Source organism: Hirundo rustica, chromosome 2, assembly GCF_015227805.2.
Source record: "Hirundo rustica isolate bHirRus1 chromosome 2, bHirRus1.pri.v3, whole genome shotgun sequence".
NCBI lineage: Eukaryota > Metazoa > Chordata > Aves > Passeriformes > Hirundinidae > Hirundo > Hirundo rustica.
The window spans coordinates 45,226,576-45,247,880 of record NC_053451.1 but is presented as its reverse complement, the minus strand read 5'-3'; the positions used below and the strand labels follow the sequence as shown (position 1 = coordinate 45,247,880).

At 42.3% G+C, this 21,305-nt stretch overlaps 1 protein-coding gene across 2 annotated transcripts in view; it reads left to right on the top strand.

The window, feature by feature from the left end:
* LATS2 (large tumor suppressor kinase 2) overlaps window positions 1–2,711 on the top strand; it is a 48,095-nt gene extending 45,384 nt beyond the window's left edge. For both annotated transcript variants that reach the window (XM_040054890.1, XM_040054891.2), the window contains exon 8: window positions 71–2,711. In XM_040054890.1, coding sequence (XP_039910824.1) covers window positions 71–565 — 495 coding nt within the window. In that variant the 3' untranslated portion in view covers window positions 566–2,711. The remainder of the gene's footprint in view (window positions 1–70) is intronic.
* The last annotated feature ends 18,594 nt before the right edge of the window (window positions 2,712–21,305 follow it).

The following is a 21,305-nucleotide window of genomic DNA, read 5'->3' as shown; positions in this document are numbered from 1 at the left end:
AGGTCATGTTGGCCATTGGAAGGATTCTGTTTCCAGATCAGAAGTTCCTTAATACCTTTGTTACCTGCAGGTGATAAATTGGGAGAACACACTGCACATTCCCTCACAGATCAAGCTGAGCCCTGAGGCAACTGATCTGATCACAAAGCTCTGCTGTGCTGCTGAGGACAGGCTTGGAAGAAATGGAGCAGATGATATTAAAGCCCATTCTTTCTTTCACTCTATGGACTTCTCTACCGATATCCGTAGGCAGCCAGCTCCCTATGTTCCAAAGATCAGCCATCCAATGGACACTTCAAATTTTGATCCAGTTGAAGAAGAAAGTCCTTGGAATGATGCTAGTGGTGACAGCACCAGGACCTGGGATCCGCTAGCCTCTTCCAACAGCAAACACACAGAACATGCTTTTTATGAGTTTACTTTCCGAAGATTCTTTGATGACAACGGATATCCGTTCAGGTATCCCAAACCTTCTGGAATGGAAGTTTGCCAATCTGAGAAGTCTGATGTGGAAAACAAAGGTGTGGTGGATCAGACTGGAGCTTGTCAGCCTGTATATGTGTAAATTATTGTATAGAGTACTCCAGATAAGACTAATCTCAAATCCAATAGGGCCTTTAACTGATCCTTTAGGAGCTGATCCTGCAGCATTTGTTCAGGTGTACCTTCAGCTGAGGCTGGAGACACCCTGGGGAGTAAAAGAAACTTGCAGGGCCAGGTCTTAAAGATGGCACTCTTGAAAGTTCAGGTCAGTTCTACTGTAAATAACTTTGTTGATAATTACACTTGAAATCCTGGTCTTCACCAAAATCTGAAAGGCCAGCAGTCTTTCATTTCTAGGCCTATTTTTATTTGAGGTCAGCACCCCCCTTACTCAGATTAACACTTACAGACTTCTGCAACTGTCAGCGTTATTTTTTAAATGAATAAAGAGCACTTATATTTTGTTTATAGCAGGGTTTTTTTCCTACTAAGTTATAGGGATTAACTTTGACAAATCATGCTGCTGTTCTTCTTTTATACATTTTTATTTTATCCATAGCACTTACTTCACATTTAGGAAGATGCATAAAGCTGAAGAACATGTGATGAAAGGTCTCTGTGCAATAATGTAAGAAAGAAAAAAAAAAAAGAAAAATGAAAAAAAGAAAACTGCTCTCTAATTTTCTAAATTTACTGATGCCATTGTATTCACACCGTGATTTTTGTTTATTATATATATTTTCCACATTTCAAAATTGTGACATAACCTTAAAGCTGCTTTATTTCCTTCTGCTTATTGGAGTGTAATAGGAAGTGTGAGCAAGTGGCAACTTGGGTGTGATTTCATTGTCTAGCGTGTGAAGAATGTTGCATGAGCAGTGTTTTTCTATTTGAAATGGCCTTTTCTTGCCATTCACAGGCAGGTCCTGTGGATTCATTTTTCTAAAGGTCTAAAATTAGACCATTTTAAACCGCGTGTTGATAATGTATTGTGTGGATGGTTTCCTCTTATGATTGTATCCAATATTAATTTTTTAAAACAGATTGCAAAGGTTATACCTGAGTAGTGATGTTGTGGTCTGGTATAATAGATGGTATTAGCAAGCACATGTCACAGGCACACACGTTTTCCCCACCAAGGATTAGCAGCCAGAGCATTACAACGGAGCAGATATGTGGGGAGAGCCTGGATGGGGCTGGCTCAGGCAGGGAGCAGCCCAGTGGCCCTGGCTCTGGCAGGGAGCAGCACAGAAGCCGTGGCTCCAGCTGGCAGAGGCAGCACAGCATCCAGACCGGAGCGTCTCCCAGCACGGGGCTCCCGTAACGCATCGAGGCCGCGGGTGCAGCGAGGCTGAGGCTGGGTGCCTGCAGCTCCACGGATGCCTGTGGAACCTGGAGGTATGTGGCTTTCCAGACGTTAGACCCCACATTTAACAGGCTGTGTATCCATTTAGGACCCTGGTATTTTAGACACTGACATTGGAAAATGTTGGCATTGTTGGCAGGTCATTCTGTCCCGTTGTCTAGAGGTTAAAATGTTGCTGTGATGGAGCACAATAGGCCTTCATTTCTGTCAAATTATAGGCATACTTTGAAATATCAGTTCTTAACTATGTTAAAATACACGTTTTTCTTGTACGTATAAGTGAGAATTATTCAAGATGTTATCAGAATACTAAAGATAATTAAGCCATACTTATTTGCATATATATTATATATAACTAAATAAAGTAAACACACACAAAAATCCGTAATTCAGATTAGTGTAACAGTCCTATTTAAAGTGATTGACCTAATAACATTTGAGGAAAACGCTCCTTTGATGTGTTTTTGCTTTATTTTTAAATCTGGAGCTTCATTATTTTTTCCATGTATTATTCCACATATTATTCCTTAATGTTTTAGCATATCCTATCCTATCCATTGTTTAGATATCTAAGCAACAACATATGAATTCATCAGCCTAAACTAAACAAAAATGATCGTGTATTTGTTTACATTTGTATGAAAGGAATGTTCTGAGGTATGCAGTGCTTGTGTTGTGACAGTTCATGTAAGATTCAGTATTACTGCTTTTTTATATAGTAATGCCATTTTTTTGTTATTTACATCTATCTGACATTCTTTCATGTGGTAGGTTCTTTCTCAGGAACTCAATTTAACTGTTATTTATTGATATATCATTGCCTTTGAAAGCTTCTACTGGCAGAATTTATTAAAAATCTGAATCAAAATCTACAAAGTGTTATGTGTTATTCAATGCTCCTTTAAGGCAGAAGTTTTAGTGGGTTTCGTTTTGTAATGTTATTGATGGGGTTGAGCTACAAACGTAAGATCCAAATCTCATCTCTCCTGCAGCATTTGATGTGGAATCTCCGGCCGGGTATCTTCAGGCAATTTCTACTGTCCTCACGGCCCTTAGGAATAAGGAGCAGGATTCTGGGTAGAACTTGGCTTGAAGTGACCAGGTCAGCGGATGGAACAGATCTGGAATGGAGTAGATAAAACTGAACACAGTCACTTTCTCTGTGCAGCAGTGGTGCAGCCAGGACAGCCACAACCCTGGCTTGCCCCCTCTGGCTCTTGCCTCTGATTCATTTCTGAAATGTAAATAATTCACCTGCACATACAGAATCTCTGCAACTAAGCAAAACAAGAGAAACCAGCCCAGAAGGAAACAGGTGCTTCCACCATTACTGATTTACAATCTGTGCTGCAGGGAACAGAAGCCAACTCCCCTTTCACCTAAAGAAGAGCTGATTTGAAAAACGGATCTTTCAAGTTTATCAGGCACTGTCTGTAGAAGCCTCTTGTCCTTTGCAGACATTTCAGAGGTAAACAGAAACTTGGGAGTAAATTTTATGAAATTTGGACAAGTAAACCTTGTGCCTCATCCTGAGTTTGGCTCTAATTCTTGTTTCTGCTGAACTTCTTGCAAAACTAAATATCTTCTTTCCAGAGGTTATAAAAACTCAGGGTTGGTATTAAAATACCTCTTCCTCAAAAACAAAACAAAGCAAACAAACAAAAAACCAGATAACTTTATAAAAAACCAGAGGGCTGCCAGGAGCAGAAAGGAGCCTTTGCAAACCTTTCATAGCTGCACTCTTCAGCGGGGCCAGATTTGCTGAGCAGCAGCATTTCTTGAGAAGCAAATTATTCCTAGTTGGATGTAAAAGAACTGGCAGTGGAAGTTATAACCAGGTGCCTAGCTTGAGCAGCATGAAAGCTAAATGAGGGAAAGAAGCATTTGACTTTTAAATGGAAATGGAAGAATGAGGCCATGCAGGAAGCAGGCGATAGCCTGGAACTGGATGGAAAATTGGTCTCACGAGCACAAGAAAATTCTTTTCCCTGTAATTTTTGAGGTATGAAATAACTGCCTTAGAAGTTTTCCTAGAGAAACTGCAACAAGAAGAGGAATTTAGAACATAAAATTTGGTACTATCCCAAAATGCAGAAACATTGGCAGAAAATGGCAACTGTTACTAAATTTATTATTGGAATTAAAAAAAATAAATCTTTCCCACAGGAAATAATCTTAGGAATAGATAATATAGAAATAGCAACCATTAAAACACACACACACACTTCCCCCCCCAAAAAAAGTGTAAAAATGTTTTTTCTGGCAGACAAATCTGCTGCAGCAAAGAACACGGAAACTGTGCCTACTTCGTGTTTCTGTTCTGAGCAGTGAATTAACAGGGGGCAGCTTTTAGTAAAAATGAGTTCCATCTTACCAAAACTAACTGAAGATCTGGTCCATAAAGCTGGGGTCACCTTCTGCAAATGCAAACAGTGGCTTCAGGCCTTGCAGAAGAAACTGGAGCCTGGTGACATGGACAACAGAAATTTGAACGGGCTGACAGAACTTGCAGCTCTCATGCTTTTGAAAGTGCGTTTACTTCAGGGCTGTGAGATTGAAAATACCTGTGACAGCATCTGTTATTTCTAAATGTGTGCAGAAAATGGAGCTTTATTGAAGCAGGCCTTGGGTGATCTTAAGTGTTTCTCAAACTTCAGTGGGGCTCAAGCAATAGAGTTAAGGCACACCCCATCTCATCCCCATGACCCAAGAAAGCCCCGGGTACTCAGCTGTTGTAAGAAATGGGGAAATTGAATGTTCAAGTGGGCTGAGGGAGATAGCTGATCCTGTCAGGCTGTGAGTGCCAGCCAGAAAAAAGACTTTAAAGATGGTTCAGCCTTGCTGCACCGTGCAGTGGTTACCCCACGGGGCTGCATGTGTTGGGGACAACATTCTTGGCACCTCCTCTTGGTCTCGCCTTTGTTGCGAGCACAGCAGCCTTCCGAGGGAGTCCTGCAGGACGGGAGGGAGCCTGCACGTATCCTCACAGTGAGCCAGGCCTGCAGCTTTGGGTGCTGCTGTGCAGGGAAAGGAGGCTGCATTGCTGCCCCACTCCCACACCGCCTCCATCCCTGGGCTGCTTTAGGGCAAAGCGGAGCAACAGCTCGCCCTGGTATGCCCAGTCAAGTGCCACAAAGGAGCTCATTGTGTGCCACAAAGTGTAGCCACAGATGGAAAGCTTTCCCCCTAAACTCCTGGCTGTTCCTATGAAGGCCACATCAACTGTCCCAGAAATATGCTTGTCGTAAGTTATAGTGCTTTTTTTTCCTCCTGCTTTTATGCTGTTGGGCAGCTATGGGTGAGGTTTTTTCCTTTCTTTTTTCAGGCAACAGTTGGCTGCACAATTCTGCTCCTTTCCAGAGGGAGCTCTGATAGCTTTCTGTGTGGCCAGAGGGGAAACTGAGCTAGAAGAGAGAAGGATCTGCAGGTCACTCAGTAACGTGGCAAAGTTAACCCACTAAAGTGGGTTATCTTTAGTAATGCAAAGTCTGAAAATGAAATCACTGCTCCTGAGGGTGGCCTCTCCTCAGCCTCTCGTGGTGGCCTCGTGCTCTGATGCATTACTGTGTCTTCTTGACAGCTGCTTTCCATAGCGTTGGTCATTCTTGGCCTCAATAGCAGCAGTAAGCTCAGCTCACCAACTGCCTGTGGCTTTTACTGGTCTGCTGCCAATTTCAAAGTTAATTTCACTAAAAAGAGACCTGATCGTGCTCAATAGTACAGCCAGCAAAAAGGAAAGGAGGGAACACACATTTACCTTTTACGTGTCTAACTTTGCTACTGGGACCTTGGCACAAGGACAAAAGTGTGCATTGGCACATTCTTATGAAAGGCTCAGTTGTCCAATACTTCACAGATATGTTCTCCAAATATTTATATGTTTGAGTTTGCCTCAACAGTGGAGGATGGGTAAGAAGTTTTTTGATTTGGTTTTCTAGGCATGAAATCTAACAGGTAAGAAAGGTCAAAATTCAGCTTCAAAAGCACCTGTGTAGAGTGTGGTTTACCCTGATGTTATGACAGAGCTCCAACAAAAGGAAGGGTTCCTTTATAGGAGGAACTCACTTAGGTGGAAACCAGGAAGACTGCAGATACCCAAGCTGACCAGGGACTGGCAGGAAGAGCAGTGGGTATCAAGGCTGGCTGTACAGCTGGATCTGCTTTGGCTGGGGCCAGGTATGAACAGACAATAGAAGCATGGAAATGCCACAGTTGGCAGAGACTTCTGGAGATCTGCAGTTCAACCCCTGACTCACCATGGGCTGCAGCCCCTAATGGGACTGGCCAGCCAGACTGTCCAGGAAATGCCTCCAGAGATGACACATCTTCCCCCAGCACAAGGGTCTGAGGCGGAGTGGAACAGAAGATGGCTGTCACCAACCAGATCTGCTGGTCTCCAGGCCCTCGGGAGCCCGGCTGTGGGGGTTTTGTGGTTGTTCTTGGCATTGTGGCCCTGCACAGAAGCCTCATATGACCACTGAGTGTTGTACCATAGCTGTAGGAATGCACGGTCAGACAGTGCCCAGCCAAAAGATCCGGAAAGAAAGCATGGCTAAAGGGCTGCATGAAGGATTCTGAAGCTGTTGAGGTGTTGGGGCACAGATCACCCTGGCTGTTCCCCAGCCTTTGCCCACCACTGTGCGGAGCCGTGCATGGCCAGAACACAACTGTGACCTAAAAGGAGCCCATTTCAGAAAATGTGCACCCACACAGCCATAGATGAATGAGGTGACTGCTGCAGATCAGGCACCTTTTCAGAGACAGAAGTGCCAGATAACTGTCAGAACACTGAGAGGAATGATAAAAATCTGCTGCAAATCTGGTGGGACACCCATGGTTTGTCACCAAGGGGAGTAATAATGCCTTTTCTATATCCATCTTAATGTGTGCCTTGTCACTGCTATGCAGGGGGACTGTAACGCTGACACACGTCAGCGCTCTGCCCCCCAAATGCTTAATTCTGGGAGAATTATCTAAATAAAAGTATCTCCCAGAAGAAAGTTATCCTTCCATTCCCAGGGACTGGCTGGGGACAGGCTGTTTCCCTCAGGGAACTCTGTGTTGCTGAAGACCAAATCCCTGGGCAGGAGGAGGCAAATTCAAATCCACAGTGGGTTTTCTTCTCCCAAAGAGAATACTTCACATAGGAAAATATTGGTTTGACAAAATGGAAATAGTTTGGGAGAACTTACCAGTGCATTCACAATCATATATCTAAAACATGATAAAAATATTTTGTTTCCAAAGAAATCAACCCAAAAAAATGTAATAAAAAAGGCAGAGGGCTTATATTTTATATTTAACACGCTATATTCAGAACTGCAAACATTAAAAGGAGCTGCTGTGACTATGTCATTTTAAAGTTTCCAGAACAGATTTTGGAAATACAATTTCGTGGAAATTTCCAACTGTGCATTCCAATTTAGGCCTGAAGGATTGTTTTAACATTCAATTTCCCGCATAGCAGGACCTGCCAACTTAAACTAGCTCTAAAAATAACAAAAAGAGGTCAAAGAAATCCAGCTAATATCTGAAATTAAAATGGACTTAATTGACAGCCTCATCCCTCATTACATAGCTCTGATGTTATCAGTCTTCTTGCCCTCTTCTGAAGTTTAATCCATGTTCCAGCCAGGGCTAGGAATGGGAATCACAGCAGAAGGGGCTCTAAGGATGCGATGGTCCGAGCCAGTGCCTGCGGTGCTGTTGGTGGAGGGTGTCACAGGCTGGGGACGGACCAGGAGCACACGGAGCAGCACCCTCAGCCTCAGCAGGGGCTGGCCAAGCTGCTGGGCCTGCTCCACACAGCTCATTCCCGCGGCCGAGCCGATCGCTGCCCAGCGTCGCTTTGTGAAGTGCCGGAGCGCGACAAGCAAAGGTTATTTACCCCGGCTTGTGGCTGAGGCACTGGCGCTGCTGCGCACACTGTTTGCTTTTGTTTGTTGAAATTCTGTGGTTTGCTGATTTGCAAGAATTGTTTTCTACTATGGTTAAGTCAGGGGAAAAGTGGTGGCTGGAACTGGTGTCCCAGGTGGCCGCACGTTCGCAGCAATGCAGGAATGTCTTGCTATTGCTGTTTTCAAAACGAACTGTAGCCCAGATGTGCTTGGCAGCTTTCCCAGTGGAAGGTAAAGAGTAGTGTAGATGGCAAGGTGTAATGATGTGGAAGCATTTCAGAGCTGGCAGGTTTAAGGCCTTTAACCCGGGGCCAGAGCAGATGAGCAGGAGCAAGCGTAGTGCAAGGGCAGGAATTGTCACACCTGCTGTGGCAGAAGTGGAGCAATGAGCAGTCACCAGTCCTAAAGCCACGTGGCACCCAAGCATTTGTGCCCATACTAGTGGCAGTAGTGGACTAATGTCCCATCCCCTAGGGATGTTTTTCTGTCCCCACTAGTTGGGACAGCCTGACACAGGGCCAGTGAGTAGCTAAGCAGTGCAGATTGTCATGGCCCAGGAGATTGTCGTCTTGCTGCTACAGAATTACGCATCTGGGACATGGAGCCACCTAGGGTGCTAGCCAAGCCTATGTCTCTACTGTCACAGCTGAGCATGGAACATCAGGTCCCTCACAGGTACCAGGCTAAGAGTGGCATGTGATGCCCACTGAAAAAAAATATATTCTGGGGTGCCTCCATATTTCATGTCCCCATAAACTGGTGCTGTTTGATAGAGGGGCCTCCTGGTGTTCTTTGAATTCAAATTCCATGTGGCAATCAAGACCAACCCCTGCCTTATGTAGCTCCCTAGCCAAAGCCAATTCCATATTCCTAGGAGCCTTGTACTTGGTCTTGGTAGTTAATACAATCATGACCTTGAAGCCTGTAACTCAAAGTCACAGCAAAATGGAGAACCTCGAGCAGGTTGGAGGTGACTGGAGGCAGCCTGCTGAGCAGCTGTGACAGCAGCACCTCTCTCTGCAGCGCTTTACTCTTGTGTTTGGTTTCTATTAAATTCAGCCCACTTCAAGATCTCCTTCAGAGGGTGAGAAACCTGGTAGCAAGCTGCAAAAATTCTAATTGCTCAGTGTGGCAATAGCTTGGAGGGTTTTATAACAGCTGATATAATACGTGGTTTTCCCAAAGCAGAGTAAATTGCTTCCAGCACATTCCTGCTTTGATTCCTGTAAGACACCTTGAGATGACCTTATGCTGCCTGCTCTGAGTTCAGCACAGGAGGTTGAACCTGCAGGATCCCTTCCAGCCTCTGGGGTTCTGCGCCAAGGATGGCAAGGAGCTTCTGGAGGCTCCCCTGGCCAGAAGGTGGAAGCCTCAGCAGCAGCAGAAAAAAACAACAACCTATTAATGAGATGGAAAGCAGTTTATCTGGAAGAAAAACTATTTTCTAGCAGCTGAGTAGCAGTGGGGAAAAGCTTTACCATAAAGCATTTCTGTGAGTAGCAAGAAGAAGAAAACAGTGCTGTTCAGTGAGCTTAGGAGTCACTTTGTTGTAAGGACAAGTCATGGTGTGGCACAGACAGCAGCTGGACAACCCCAGCAACAGCAGCTGGAACTCAGGGGGCAGGGAGGAAACTTTCCAAAACAGACTGCAGATCTCTGGTTCTGTCTGCTCTTTTCTGATACATTGAAATTCACTTTGCAGCTCAATGACTGACTTAAATTAAATGATTAACATCCTCACTTTTACAGAAAGCATCCTCATCCCTTTATTATGAATTTAAATGTTACTTTGCATTTTCTGAGTGTCAACATGCATAATCAGGCTTGACTTCCTTTTGAGAAATATCAATAAAATAACAGCTTCTACTGTCAGGCTCTGGCACAATTCCCAGTCATTGAGCTACTTGAAACAACATTTGTCATTTCTGAAAATAACACGAACTGCGCTGTAGAAGTTTAACTGCTGCCCTCTTTTGGGTAGGATAATTATTGCTTATGTCTGTCGGGATGCTCTACCACCAACAGGCACGGAATTAACTCTGCGTCAGGAGCACAGCGGTGGAATGGTTCTGTACTCAGCATAATATCCTCGAATACCCCAAATTCCACATGCTGTTTGTACTTTACAATCAACAGTGGCTTGCCTTTGAAGGATTTATGCCATCAGTGGTAGTTTATTTTTCCCTCTGTTCTTCTACAGTTCCTGTGGGTACTGAACAACTCTGTGCTGCAGGACACTGTGGATCACAAACTCAGATTTCAGGCTGAGTTTTAAATGAGTTTTAATTGCTTGTGGAATACCAAGGAGAATAGTGTGGATTATCCAGTCTCTGTGGCCTGATTTTCAGATGGTTTTCTCTGGTGCTGGGAAGCCCAGAGTTAATGTGTACTTATATTAACATGAACATATTGTGGTTCTATTAAGATTCCTTCCCCTAGTGTCTGTATTTATTTTTAAAATGAGTAACAGCAGTTAAGTGGTCACAAGGGGGATAACCAGAATCTCTCAGAGAAGATACTGGTAAATGTCCCAAGACAAAAGCAGTAGAAATGTAGAGGCAGGAAAGGATCTTTAAAGCTCAGGAAAAAGACATTAAAGGACACCTGTGCCTTTTCAAATCAGCTTCTAGTTTATTTTTAAATCCTGGGATATGAGTCAAAGGTGAAACATTTCCCTTTAAGTCTGCACAGGCAGCTACAGCTGATCAGTGAGAAGCAAGAGGTGACCAGTATGGAATCAGTGGAGATTTTGGTGGGGGAAATGCCTGGGTAGCAACTTTCCTTCCTCCACCACTCTTCCTTTCAGTGGACGAAGAGTGAAATAAGGGAGATGCAGGTTCAGAAAACGTGTTGTTCTGTGGTCCCTCCAGCCTGCCGTTGCCTTTGGCTTCACTTGTAGTACCTAAGCAGAGGGGTGCAAAGGATTGTCACTAGGATTACCTTCCCTCTCCCTAGCAGACTCTTGAGCAGTGGCTTGAAAGATGAATGTATCACATGTCAAATGTATGAAAGAAGCTGAAACACAATTCCTAAAAGGTGTGATTTTTTAGGTGTTTTAAAAGCATTTTTAAAACACTTTTGAAAGCATTTGATTCCTTAGTTCCCTCTCCTCCATTTAGGCAGCTGTGGCAACTCTCTGGTTGCTGCACATCGTAAACTGTCCCCCCCCATCCTAAGTCTAAATCCCATGGAGTCTCTGAATTCATGGTGCAAAGATGCTCAAACACCAAACTTTGCTCCATTCCTTACAGGTTGCTGAGGATCCTTCTTCAAGCTGTGCCAGGTTGGCACGAAAGAAGATCCTCGCTATAGACAAAGGAGTGCTTACCTGACCAGGACAGAATATTTTGTTAAACATGTTCTGGTATCTCTAAGGAAAAGAGTGGCTAATTGTGTCTCACTGGGGACTGGAGTGTGGTGTAGGGTGAAGTTCCTGCTTCAGAATGTGATTTTTCAGGTTTTTTTATTCCATGTCTGAAGGTAAATGCCACTGTATAACTTCTATGATTTTATATGAGTTTTCTGCAAGAGATTTTTTTGGCAAGTGCATATATTCATCTGTTAAAGGAGTGCCTAGTGAAATCAAGAGAGCTTCCACTATATGAGAGCCAGTGCTCTGATGAAATGCACTGTCACAAGAGACTTAAGAGAAACTTTTAGCTCCAGGAGATCTGAGGTCCAAGATCCTGAGCCCCTCTCCTACCTCCAGCCACGAGGCCACTGACTATGCTCAAGCCAAAGCAGCCTCTGATTTGTTCACAGATGAGAAAGCTGGGACCTGGGTGTCTCTTGCCCACAAACAGATGCAGAGCTCTGGTCGGAGGTGCCAAATAGTTGACACAGGTGGGTTTTTTCTCTAGACTAAAATTGGTTGTCTCTGGTGGTTCTTTCAACAAAAGGTTGCATTTATTATAAGCTTCTAATTAGATATCCAGCTCACCCTAAGAATTATTTATGGGACCTGGCTGTGTACTTTGAGGTGACACCACGAGTTCAGGCACTGATGTCGCTTTTATTGATATACTCTTGGTGATTTTTAAGGCTGAGGTCTGGATGTCTTCAGCATCTGCTAACGAGAGCTGAGAGCATCCCGTGAACTCACTAGATTAAGTGCTAACCTTAATAACTGCTGATCTAAATGTTCCCACACCAGCAGCCAAGGACAGGAAAAATGTTCTGGAAATTTAATTTAATCTCTCAGCATGAGTGTCCTGCATGGGGCTCATCCCTGCTGCTGGACTGTCTTCTCACAGAATGCTTCAGTCACCAACTTTGAGGGACCTGCTGATTCCGTGTTGAAATCTGTGTTGAAATGCGATCCCTTTAGGAGTTTTTTAGGTGTTATTTGGCTTTACTACATTTTATAACTACAACCAAGTTCACTGTGCAAAAATTTATGTTCATGGTGTCTACACCCTCATGAACTGGGCAGAGAGGAGGACTCATTGTTTAGTATCTGTGGAGCCCAACACACATCCCACAGGCCTGCTACATTGGAAAACCATTTTGTGGAGTAAAATGCAGTGATGATAATAATAATGCTATGGGAGATGGAAGCAAAAGCTGTGGTTGGTAAAGGCCATCTCGTGGTAAGGCACTTGTGTTGTCATTTTAAAACAGTCCATCAGGAGATGCCCTTCCGTTGAAAGAAATAACTTGAGCCACCCCCAACTTTTCTGCATTACTGATTGTATTTTAGGGACCCAAATGTGAAGATGACATTTTCCAGTAGGCACATACTGGGCAAGGGCATGACAACATTCTGGCCTCAGTCACAGGGTGAGTCAGGCTGCAAAGAAAAATGGATTTTTTTTTCTTTTTGATGTAGATTTTAGAAACTTCTCTCATTTTAAATTTAATTCCCTGGCAGTTTTAAAAATTGTGTCCAAGAATGCTTTTTAAAATAAATGCCATAGTTATGAGAACTCCACAGATATGCTAAAACAAGACTAACAAATTTGCTAGACACAGGCTGCCACAATCAGGTCATCATCTTCACACTGGAGCAGAGCACAGCAGGCTGCTGTTCAGCAAGTCATGGAAGTGAACAGGGTGCTGCCAGATCTCAATAGCTTTGGAAAATGTAATGGAGGTGCTCCATTGCTGCGTATTTTGGCCAAAGTGCAGACATGTGCACATATTCAGTGTTCTCTGAAGGAAAGCCAAGATAGCTGTCACCTCACAAGGTTATACAAAGTTACACCGTGTTGTAGCCAACAACAAACTGATGGTCTTTTGAAATTTTCCAAATATGAAACCAAATAAGAAGAGTTCTTATTTCACTTTAATATCTTGCTTTATACTTACAGAGCCTTGAATTTGAACTACATGATGTATATTGTATATACTTGTATACTGTTCTCACTGCAGGTTTAATATCAATGTCTAACAAGGGGCACTTACCTATCGGATTTTTAATACTCAGTTTTCAAAAAAGCATTTATTCATAGAGTTGGCTATAAGGTCAACTCTGCTTCAAATACCAAGTGACAGCAAAATATCTGAAAAGTTGTTCCAGTATAGATATATTAAAAAAAAAAAAAAAAAGAAAAGAAAAAGAAAAAAAAAAAAAAGAAAAAAAGCATTGCACAGAAAGGTCATCTCTTCATGCCAGAGAAATTGGATGAATCCCTATGTTACTCTGGGGACTACTATTGCTTGATGGGCCAGACCTACCCTGCTCTTTTCCAGTCTGGATCTCAGTTTAGGGGTCATTGTCCCCATCCAACAACCTTTCCATCTGTGGTTATATAAAGAACAGATTGATGATGGGGAGAACCTCAACTGCATCAGGTGAGGAGGAGTGTGCAGAGGACCACTGCTCAAGTCGGACAGAAGAGACTATTTTTCTTTTGCCTTTAGTTGTGCTAGGCCAGCTGTTCTGCCTCCATTGCAAATATACAACACCCCTGGAATAAGTGCAACAGTGTCTTACTTGGAAAGAAGATATGAGGAAAGGAGGAATGGGATCCAAACGTAGGCAGCTGATGTTCTCTTACGCAGCCTCGGGTAGTCCATGGAGAAGTTTACTAGCAGTGTCTGGATACAGTCCTGACTTCAACAGGTCATGGAGGCCGAACGTGCTGTTTCCAGGAGATTCCTTCAGTTGAGGGTGATATTGACCACCTGGGAAGCTACATGGCTGCTCCCAGCACAGAAGGGAGCATTTTGCCAAAATTGCTTCACGAAATAGAGAGGAGGTGGGTGCCTCTGGGACTTCCCTCCAAACAGTGTCATGGCATTTCTTAAGAAGCTGCCTCCAGCAGTGACAGATGTTGAAGGGGTCTCTCGGGTGTTCCTCAAACCTCTCCTGCTTGCTCTTGCCATTTCACATCATGACGCAGTGCAGCTGCCATCTGTCCAAACACCCCCTGTGACAGCGGTGGCCAGTCCTCTTTCATGAGCACCATCTTCACCAAAATATTTACAACAGAGAAACCAGGTTCACCACTTCTAAATAAAGGTGGATGCAGTTGCAAGAGTGGCTGAAAAGAAATGAAATTGCTTGTTCCCAAGCAAAAGTTAATGCAGATGCCATGATTATTCCATGATTTCAACAACTCTGAGAAAATATGACTGATACATACAGCTATGTTGGAGTTGGTACATCAGCCTCCAGCGCATTTCCTGACAATTTAGTAATGACCATTTCCTGGCTAATAAACACAGTCCCGTAGTTTATTTGCCTTAATCACCTTGGCCTTCCGCTTCAGAGTTCATCCAGTCCAAAACAATGCTCTTGCTTTTTTTCTTTCTTTGTTTGTTTTATTTTTCAGACACATCCTGATGTCGTAACTACAGCTAGCAAAGGAACAGAACAGGGGACATTACATTGTTCGAACTGTTGTAATGTCTCTTTGTTGGGTACCGCAGACCTGCTATTGCCTGTTGTGTTTCTTCTCACTTTCCAACATACGAGCACTAATGCCTATCTTACTTAGATTATTCTGGAGGGGTTAATTCTAAATGCAGTTGCTGACAGTTATACTGATGTAGCCAATAAAACAAATTCTGTACTAACAGCTTTAAAGATGGAGAGATTCAAAACAGCAGCCATAGAAATAGTAAACACAATTTTAACCTGACTCCTGTCATACTTCCTGGCCCAACATCCCAACAGAAACTTCCTTCGGCATTTTTTTCAATGCAAAAGTCCTTTGAATGCCCAACATAAACTAACCAAATCTAGCTCAGCATGAAACCTTTTTACACATGTGGCATTTCTCCCTCCTTTATCTGTATCAAAAGTTCATTTGGATGACAACATTTTTTCTAAGGCAAGTTAGAGCCCAATTTTTAGTCAGTATTTCTGCACACAAAATGTCACATCCAAGCCTTAGAATTGTCTTGTTTCACTGCATTTAACTGTAACACCCTGAAAACTTGACCCCTCTGGCTCATTTAATAATTAGAGCCTGAGGAAAACCTTCCTCTGAGTAAATCAATACTACTCTCCTCAAGGCTAACAGAACTGTTTATCTCCATTGCTCTAGTCATTTAGGCAAGACTGTTTACTCAGATGCTCACTTTCAAGTGACACATTATATAAAATTACTGAGAAATGTGCTGGCAGACACTCCAGATAAGAACAATGTGAAGCAGGTGATTTGCAGGGGGAGAACTTTTGCTTAAGAAGATGAATAATGCAACAAATGATCTTGTCTTCTCCCATTAAACTCCTAATTGGGAATATTTTGCTTATGGCACATTATCAGTACATTATCAATTTGCTTTTGAAATTTTAAGTTTTAAGGTAAACTGTCACAGCATGAAGAAATCATGTGTAGATACTGGTTATAAATTAGGATTGCTACCTTCCATTCACCAAAGCAGGACCCTTACCCACTGTTTTTGATTGTAGAGGACAGTTATTCTCAATATTTAAATATGATATTGGTTGTTCGTTCACTAAGTTTTGTTGGGGGTTTTTTAGCTTAAGCTGGCCTTAAACTTGATTTTTTTTCATACAGTATATTAATAATGAAGCAGGCTACCAATGACCCCAAATCCCCAAGCCAAACCAAATTCAGTCCCTGAGGTGTAAGAGTGATTCTGTCAAACCCATGGTATTTATGAAGCAAATTTTTTAAAATATGTAAGATATAAAAAGTGTCTCTGTTATAAGATTGTTATTGTTCTTTCCTCATTGGGTATTGTTTCAGGGGGCAGACTAGGCTACTAATAAGGCTGCTGGGCTCCCAAAGATGTAATGATGGGCTTCAGGAACTGCTCTATCTAAATACATACGTGCTCTCTCTTTCCATTGACTTTTCAGCCCCATGTCATTCTCTTCCTGGGACAGAAATTTTTGTGACCATGAAACCTTCCAGATTAGGGAGTGAATCTTGCTGAGAAGTAAACATGGCGGGATGACTTTTGTTTAGTTGTTTTGTTTTTTGGGTTTTTTTGGTTAAGAAAGCTGCGTGGCAAGGATCAGTGTGCAGCCTCACAAATGCTTGTGCCAGAGCAGTGCTGGAGGCGATGGAGATGAGGCAATGGCAGGATCCAAATGTTGCCTGTTGGATTTGCTGCTGCCCGCTGCCCCTGCCATGTCCCCTCATTGTTCTGGCATAACTGAGCCACTCACTGGTCAGTACACTGAGAGCAGAGAGCTTAGGCCAAAAAACAACCCAGTGAAACACTGGCTGCTAATTTTAGCTGGATTGATTTTCTGAACCACTTCAGAGCACAGTGACACAGACAGTCATGCCAGCGCAGCCGAGGAGCACAAGGAAGTGCAGAGAATGGAATGATAGTGGCAGGGTGGGCAGGGTGGGGACTGTCATAAGTGCTACTCTTGCTGCAAAATGCCAGTGTAATCCTATTGAAAGTAGGTCAGTCACTGCAGGAAAATCCATTAGTACACAAGTCATCAGTCTCCACATTTCTGTTTTTCTTTTGGAACAGATCACACATTGATTTCAGGGCATCAGCTTTCACCTCTAATACTTCTCTGTATGCAATGGGAATTACACTCAGAACAGGTCTCAAGGTTTTGCACCTATGAGACCAGGAACTCATCAAGAAAAAAAGATTATTTCATCAATTCAACATTATGTTTTCCTTAATTCACAAAAATATTTGCAAGCAATGGAAATCTTAACAGGCCTAGTTTAGGAAGCTATGTTCCCAGGAAATTTCATCTGTTTACTACAAATATGCCTTTGACAGGTCAAGGCTCTTTATCTGTGAGGTATAATATTTTATATCATAATGTAATATTTCAATTACTTTATGGCTAACCAGATTATTATGTATTTGCTTTTCTGGCCAACGCAAATGTAATTACAAAATAAAACTGCTGTGTGGTTAAATAAATCAAAACCTTTATCTGAAGAAACAGATGCAACTTTACCTGAATTCATCTGCATAATCATGTGAATGTAACTTCACTGACAACATTACACATGCACAACTGATAATGAAATCATTGTTGGAATCCTTTTTACTACTCATTCCTTTAATACTCTGCTAACTGGGAAAGAAGACAGGAAAATCGTGACATGAGAAAGCTCTGATGACTTCAAGGTGTTGAAGCACATTCTGACAGTGCATTGGCTCATAAAATCTTCATACTGCTCAAAGTACTCGTCTTCAACCCCAGCCATTATGTGAATCCATCTCCTAAATCAGCTGCAGTGCTAAAGGGTTAAAGGGCTGGCCATGGTGTTCTTGCTTTGTAAAATAACCCCATGCTGAAATGCATAGGTCACTAAGGCTTTTATGTGTATCTGACAAATTTGTTGAATTGATACTTAAAAAGAGGACACAAAAATGCATAGAAAATTGTGCAATGCTATGCTAATGTTTAACTAATATGCTTGCTGTACAAGACAAGAGAGTCATTAGATCTGTATGAAGTCTGATCCAGAATGGGAAAGCCTACATAGCTATTCATTTGTTTTACAGAAACAAAAAACTACGGAGTCAAACCATTATTTTATTCCAGATTAAATTTTCTGGAGTTCAAATGCAGTTGCTCCATAGTTGCACAGAAATTATTAGTTAAACTAAAGACGCTTAAGTTAATTAGAATAGAAATTATCAAAGAGAGAACTAGAATGGATTCTACTGGAAGGAAAATGGGATGAGAGGATTATCTAGGGGAGCATCTAGAGCCATGAAGATCAATCCATTGACAACTTTCCTCACATGTTCCTGTCAGTGGCAGCTTACAGCTGCCGTGCAGTAGATCCAGTGTCTCAGCAGTGCAGTCAGGGAACCCGAGCTGGGCAGTTCAAAACTGAGTGCACATAAGTGGCAAGCAAGCAGCAACAGTCACCTGGGCTTCTCTGGCCACTTCCAGGCAAAAACTCTTAACCAAGGTGAGATATCGATGGGAAAAACTGTGATCTTGCTAAACCCCTCCTTGAAAACAAGGGACAAATCGAGAGACTTATCCATCAACCACATATAACACTGCATCTGGGGAACAAAGGGAAACTTAACTAGGAAAAGCAGCTTTAAATAATGATCTCCTAGTTTCCCCATGCTCATACTAGAAACGGAGTGGTAGTAAAAGGATTTGCTGACCATGTTCTTCAGCTAAGGTTACAGGGTTGGCCACCAGGGTACCCATTTGCTACCATCTCAAACCTCAAAACAGAGAAGACAAAGCAAGGTCAGGAATCTCAGGTGCTGAAAGGGGGACTGGCTCGGCATGTCTAGAACTCCTGCTAGGAAGGGCTGGCTAAATAAGGAACAGGTGGGCACATACATGGCATGAGGATATAATCTAAAATTTTTATACAGCTGCCTGAGACCTCCAGGTCCACCTGCAAGATGGAGAATTCCTGTTCCTTATTTATGATAAGGATTAGGCAATTCTTTATAGTTGTCTAAATTAATTGCCCTATGCAGAGTTGATTCTAGTACTAAGAAAATCCATGGTGAAGTCCCTGAGGGGCTGCTGCTGAAGAACAGAGATGGTATTTCTGCCATACAGACTGCATTGCAAAGGGACGTGCTGAGGACTGGAGAGCCTATAAATAGATGCAATTTTAATACTTTTATAAATGGCTTGAGAACGAAAAGTAGAGCACCCTAATGAAATCTGCAAATAGTATTCAGGCACATTCAGTAAGAGAATATTAACAGCACTGTAAAAGGAAAAACTAAATGGTGATACATGGGATAATAAAAATGCCATGAAGTTTTTTACTGTATGACTTCTGGGGTTAGCCCTCCAAAATTCCTGACATATGTGTATTCCTATGGGTGTATGTGCATCAGCTAATTGCAGGACGCCTAAGCCGCTAAAATGGTACAAATGTGAAACTAATGGAGACAATTTTACCACCTTGATCTATGCATTTCCACCAGCTACAGGAAAAGCAATGCCCTTGTAAAATATCATCTGGAGTATCACCATTCTGGTGGTCATATTTTGAGAAAGATCAATACATGTCAGAATTGAGGAAGCATTAATTATGGACAGGAACTTATTTATGGGAAAAATCTCTTCTAATTCTATATGGACTCACAAAATTAATAATAAGGGCAACATAATATTCTGAATATACCTAGGATAAACATGAGGAAGCAAGTAAGAAAATCTAATTGGGATAAAGAATAATGTCTATCCATGTGCCAGCAAATATAGTGAAAGTAAATAAGCTGGAAGTCAGAAGGATTTACAACTCTCCAAGCCAAACTCTGGAACAGCTGTTCAACAAGAGATGTGAGGACAAGAAAATTAACTCACCTTAGACACTATCACCTTGTGCAAGGCTGCACGTGAATCTGTAAAGTGAGTAGCTTAAATTTAGAACTGTTATTCACTTCTGATTTATCACTATCTGATTTATCAGAGTTACATGATTATTTTAGGCAGTAAGCTTCACCTTACAGGTGATAGACAACTTTTTTTTTTTTTTTTCCCCTGTTTGACTTTGTTAAGCTGTCATAGTTTTGGTCATAACAACTATACACATGGACACTAATCTACTACTAATTCTGATAAGGCTACCAAATATTTGGACTATCTGGTATAATTGGACCTGCTAAAGGATCTTTCTAATGTCGCAACACACCATGAAAATTAACACTAGTTTTTTCAATAAAACAGTCGAATTGTGGGGCTAACAAAAAGGGTTTATTTTTAAGAGTGCAGTGCTGTGATGTATTGCAGGAGGCAGCAGCGATGTGCAAAATCCAGGCAGGACTTTCAGTGGTTTAAAACCAGAGTACCAGTAGTTAATCCTCACAGCAAAGTTGGCAGGTAAGAGTGATGGCCACAGCTCATACTAGTCACCCAGGATCTCCTTCTAAGGTACACTGCCATGTTCTATCCCTACAACTCAAGGGAAGAAAGAAATTCTTTGAAAATCCAAGTTTATTCTGGAACTGCCAAAGCTGAAAAATCTCCTCATTCTTAGGATGAGCTTTTCAGGGAGCTGGTGCAAACCACAGACCCAAACTGCAGCAGTAAAATGGTTCCATGCAATGATCACTCTGTCCACAGACCCTCAGCTACTGGAGAATCTGCTGGTAGGTATTTCTACTCCTTGCTTCTTCTGTATATGGGACAAAAATAAAGAGAAACTAAATGAGTCCTGTTGCATATTTCTGCTGCAACTTCAGAAGTTAGCCACCTTCAGATAGCCTATGTACAGCTAATTACTGGACCTTGCTTTCTCTATTGCAACTGATTTCCTTACGTGGCACACACTTATGGTGATTGTACAGAGGATTGGTCAGCTGAGCAGTTAGCTTGCTTTCCATGGACTGCCTTCAAAATAGGAAACGGCTAGATGATTAACCAACTTGTGAGTACTTCATGGTATTTCTGCATCCAGGAGGAAAATTTTTGAGCAAAAGTTTGTGTCATATGTCCTTAAGGGAAAACCTCCAAAGTACTATGGCAGCATTTCCAAACACAAGTGAAACAAGCTTGTGGGTGTGTGTTTATGTTAAGCTATAAAGGCTTCATTGGCACCTTCTGTGAACTACCACAGGTATCAGCTGTCATCTTCTCCTGACCCCAATGTTTTGTACCTCTACAACACACAGGGAGAGTCACACATCCAAATTGGGCCCATGAAGCTCTTAGTACTAGGTCTTACCTAAGGATCTTACTGATGATTTCCACTTAAGTCCTTGCTTTTTATGCAGGATCAGTGGCAATTGGGCTGTGATGTGTAAGTTACTGAAAGGAAGGAAAGGTCATCTGCTAAGCAGATGACTTTAGGAATAAGCTAATTACTGCACTACAACAAAGCCCTTTTCGGGCATCTTTAGAGCAGGGTCAAAATAGAACCATTTCAGAGGAGAGACTAATCAAAAATGATTCAATCTTAAGTGAATGACACTTACATGAAACAAATGTCTAGAGACAGTAGCCTAAAATACACTGGTGTTGCATCGATCCCTTTTGGGTTGGTAAGTCTGCCTTGACAACAGCCTTGAGATGAAAGAGGCAGTAAGCTGGCTGTCTGAGCTGGCATTTGAGTCCTTCAACATAGATACCTGCTGCATGAAGATTTTCAAGTGTTTGTTACAGACAAGTTGAAACAGGCTAGCTTAAGTTATCACCCTACCCTCTAGTACACTAGGAAAAT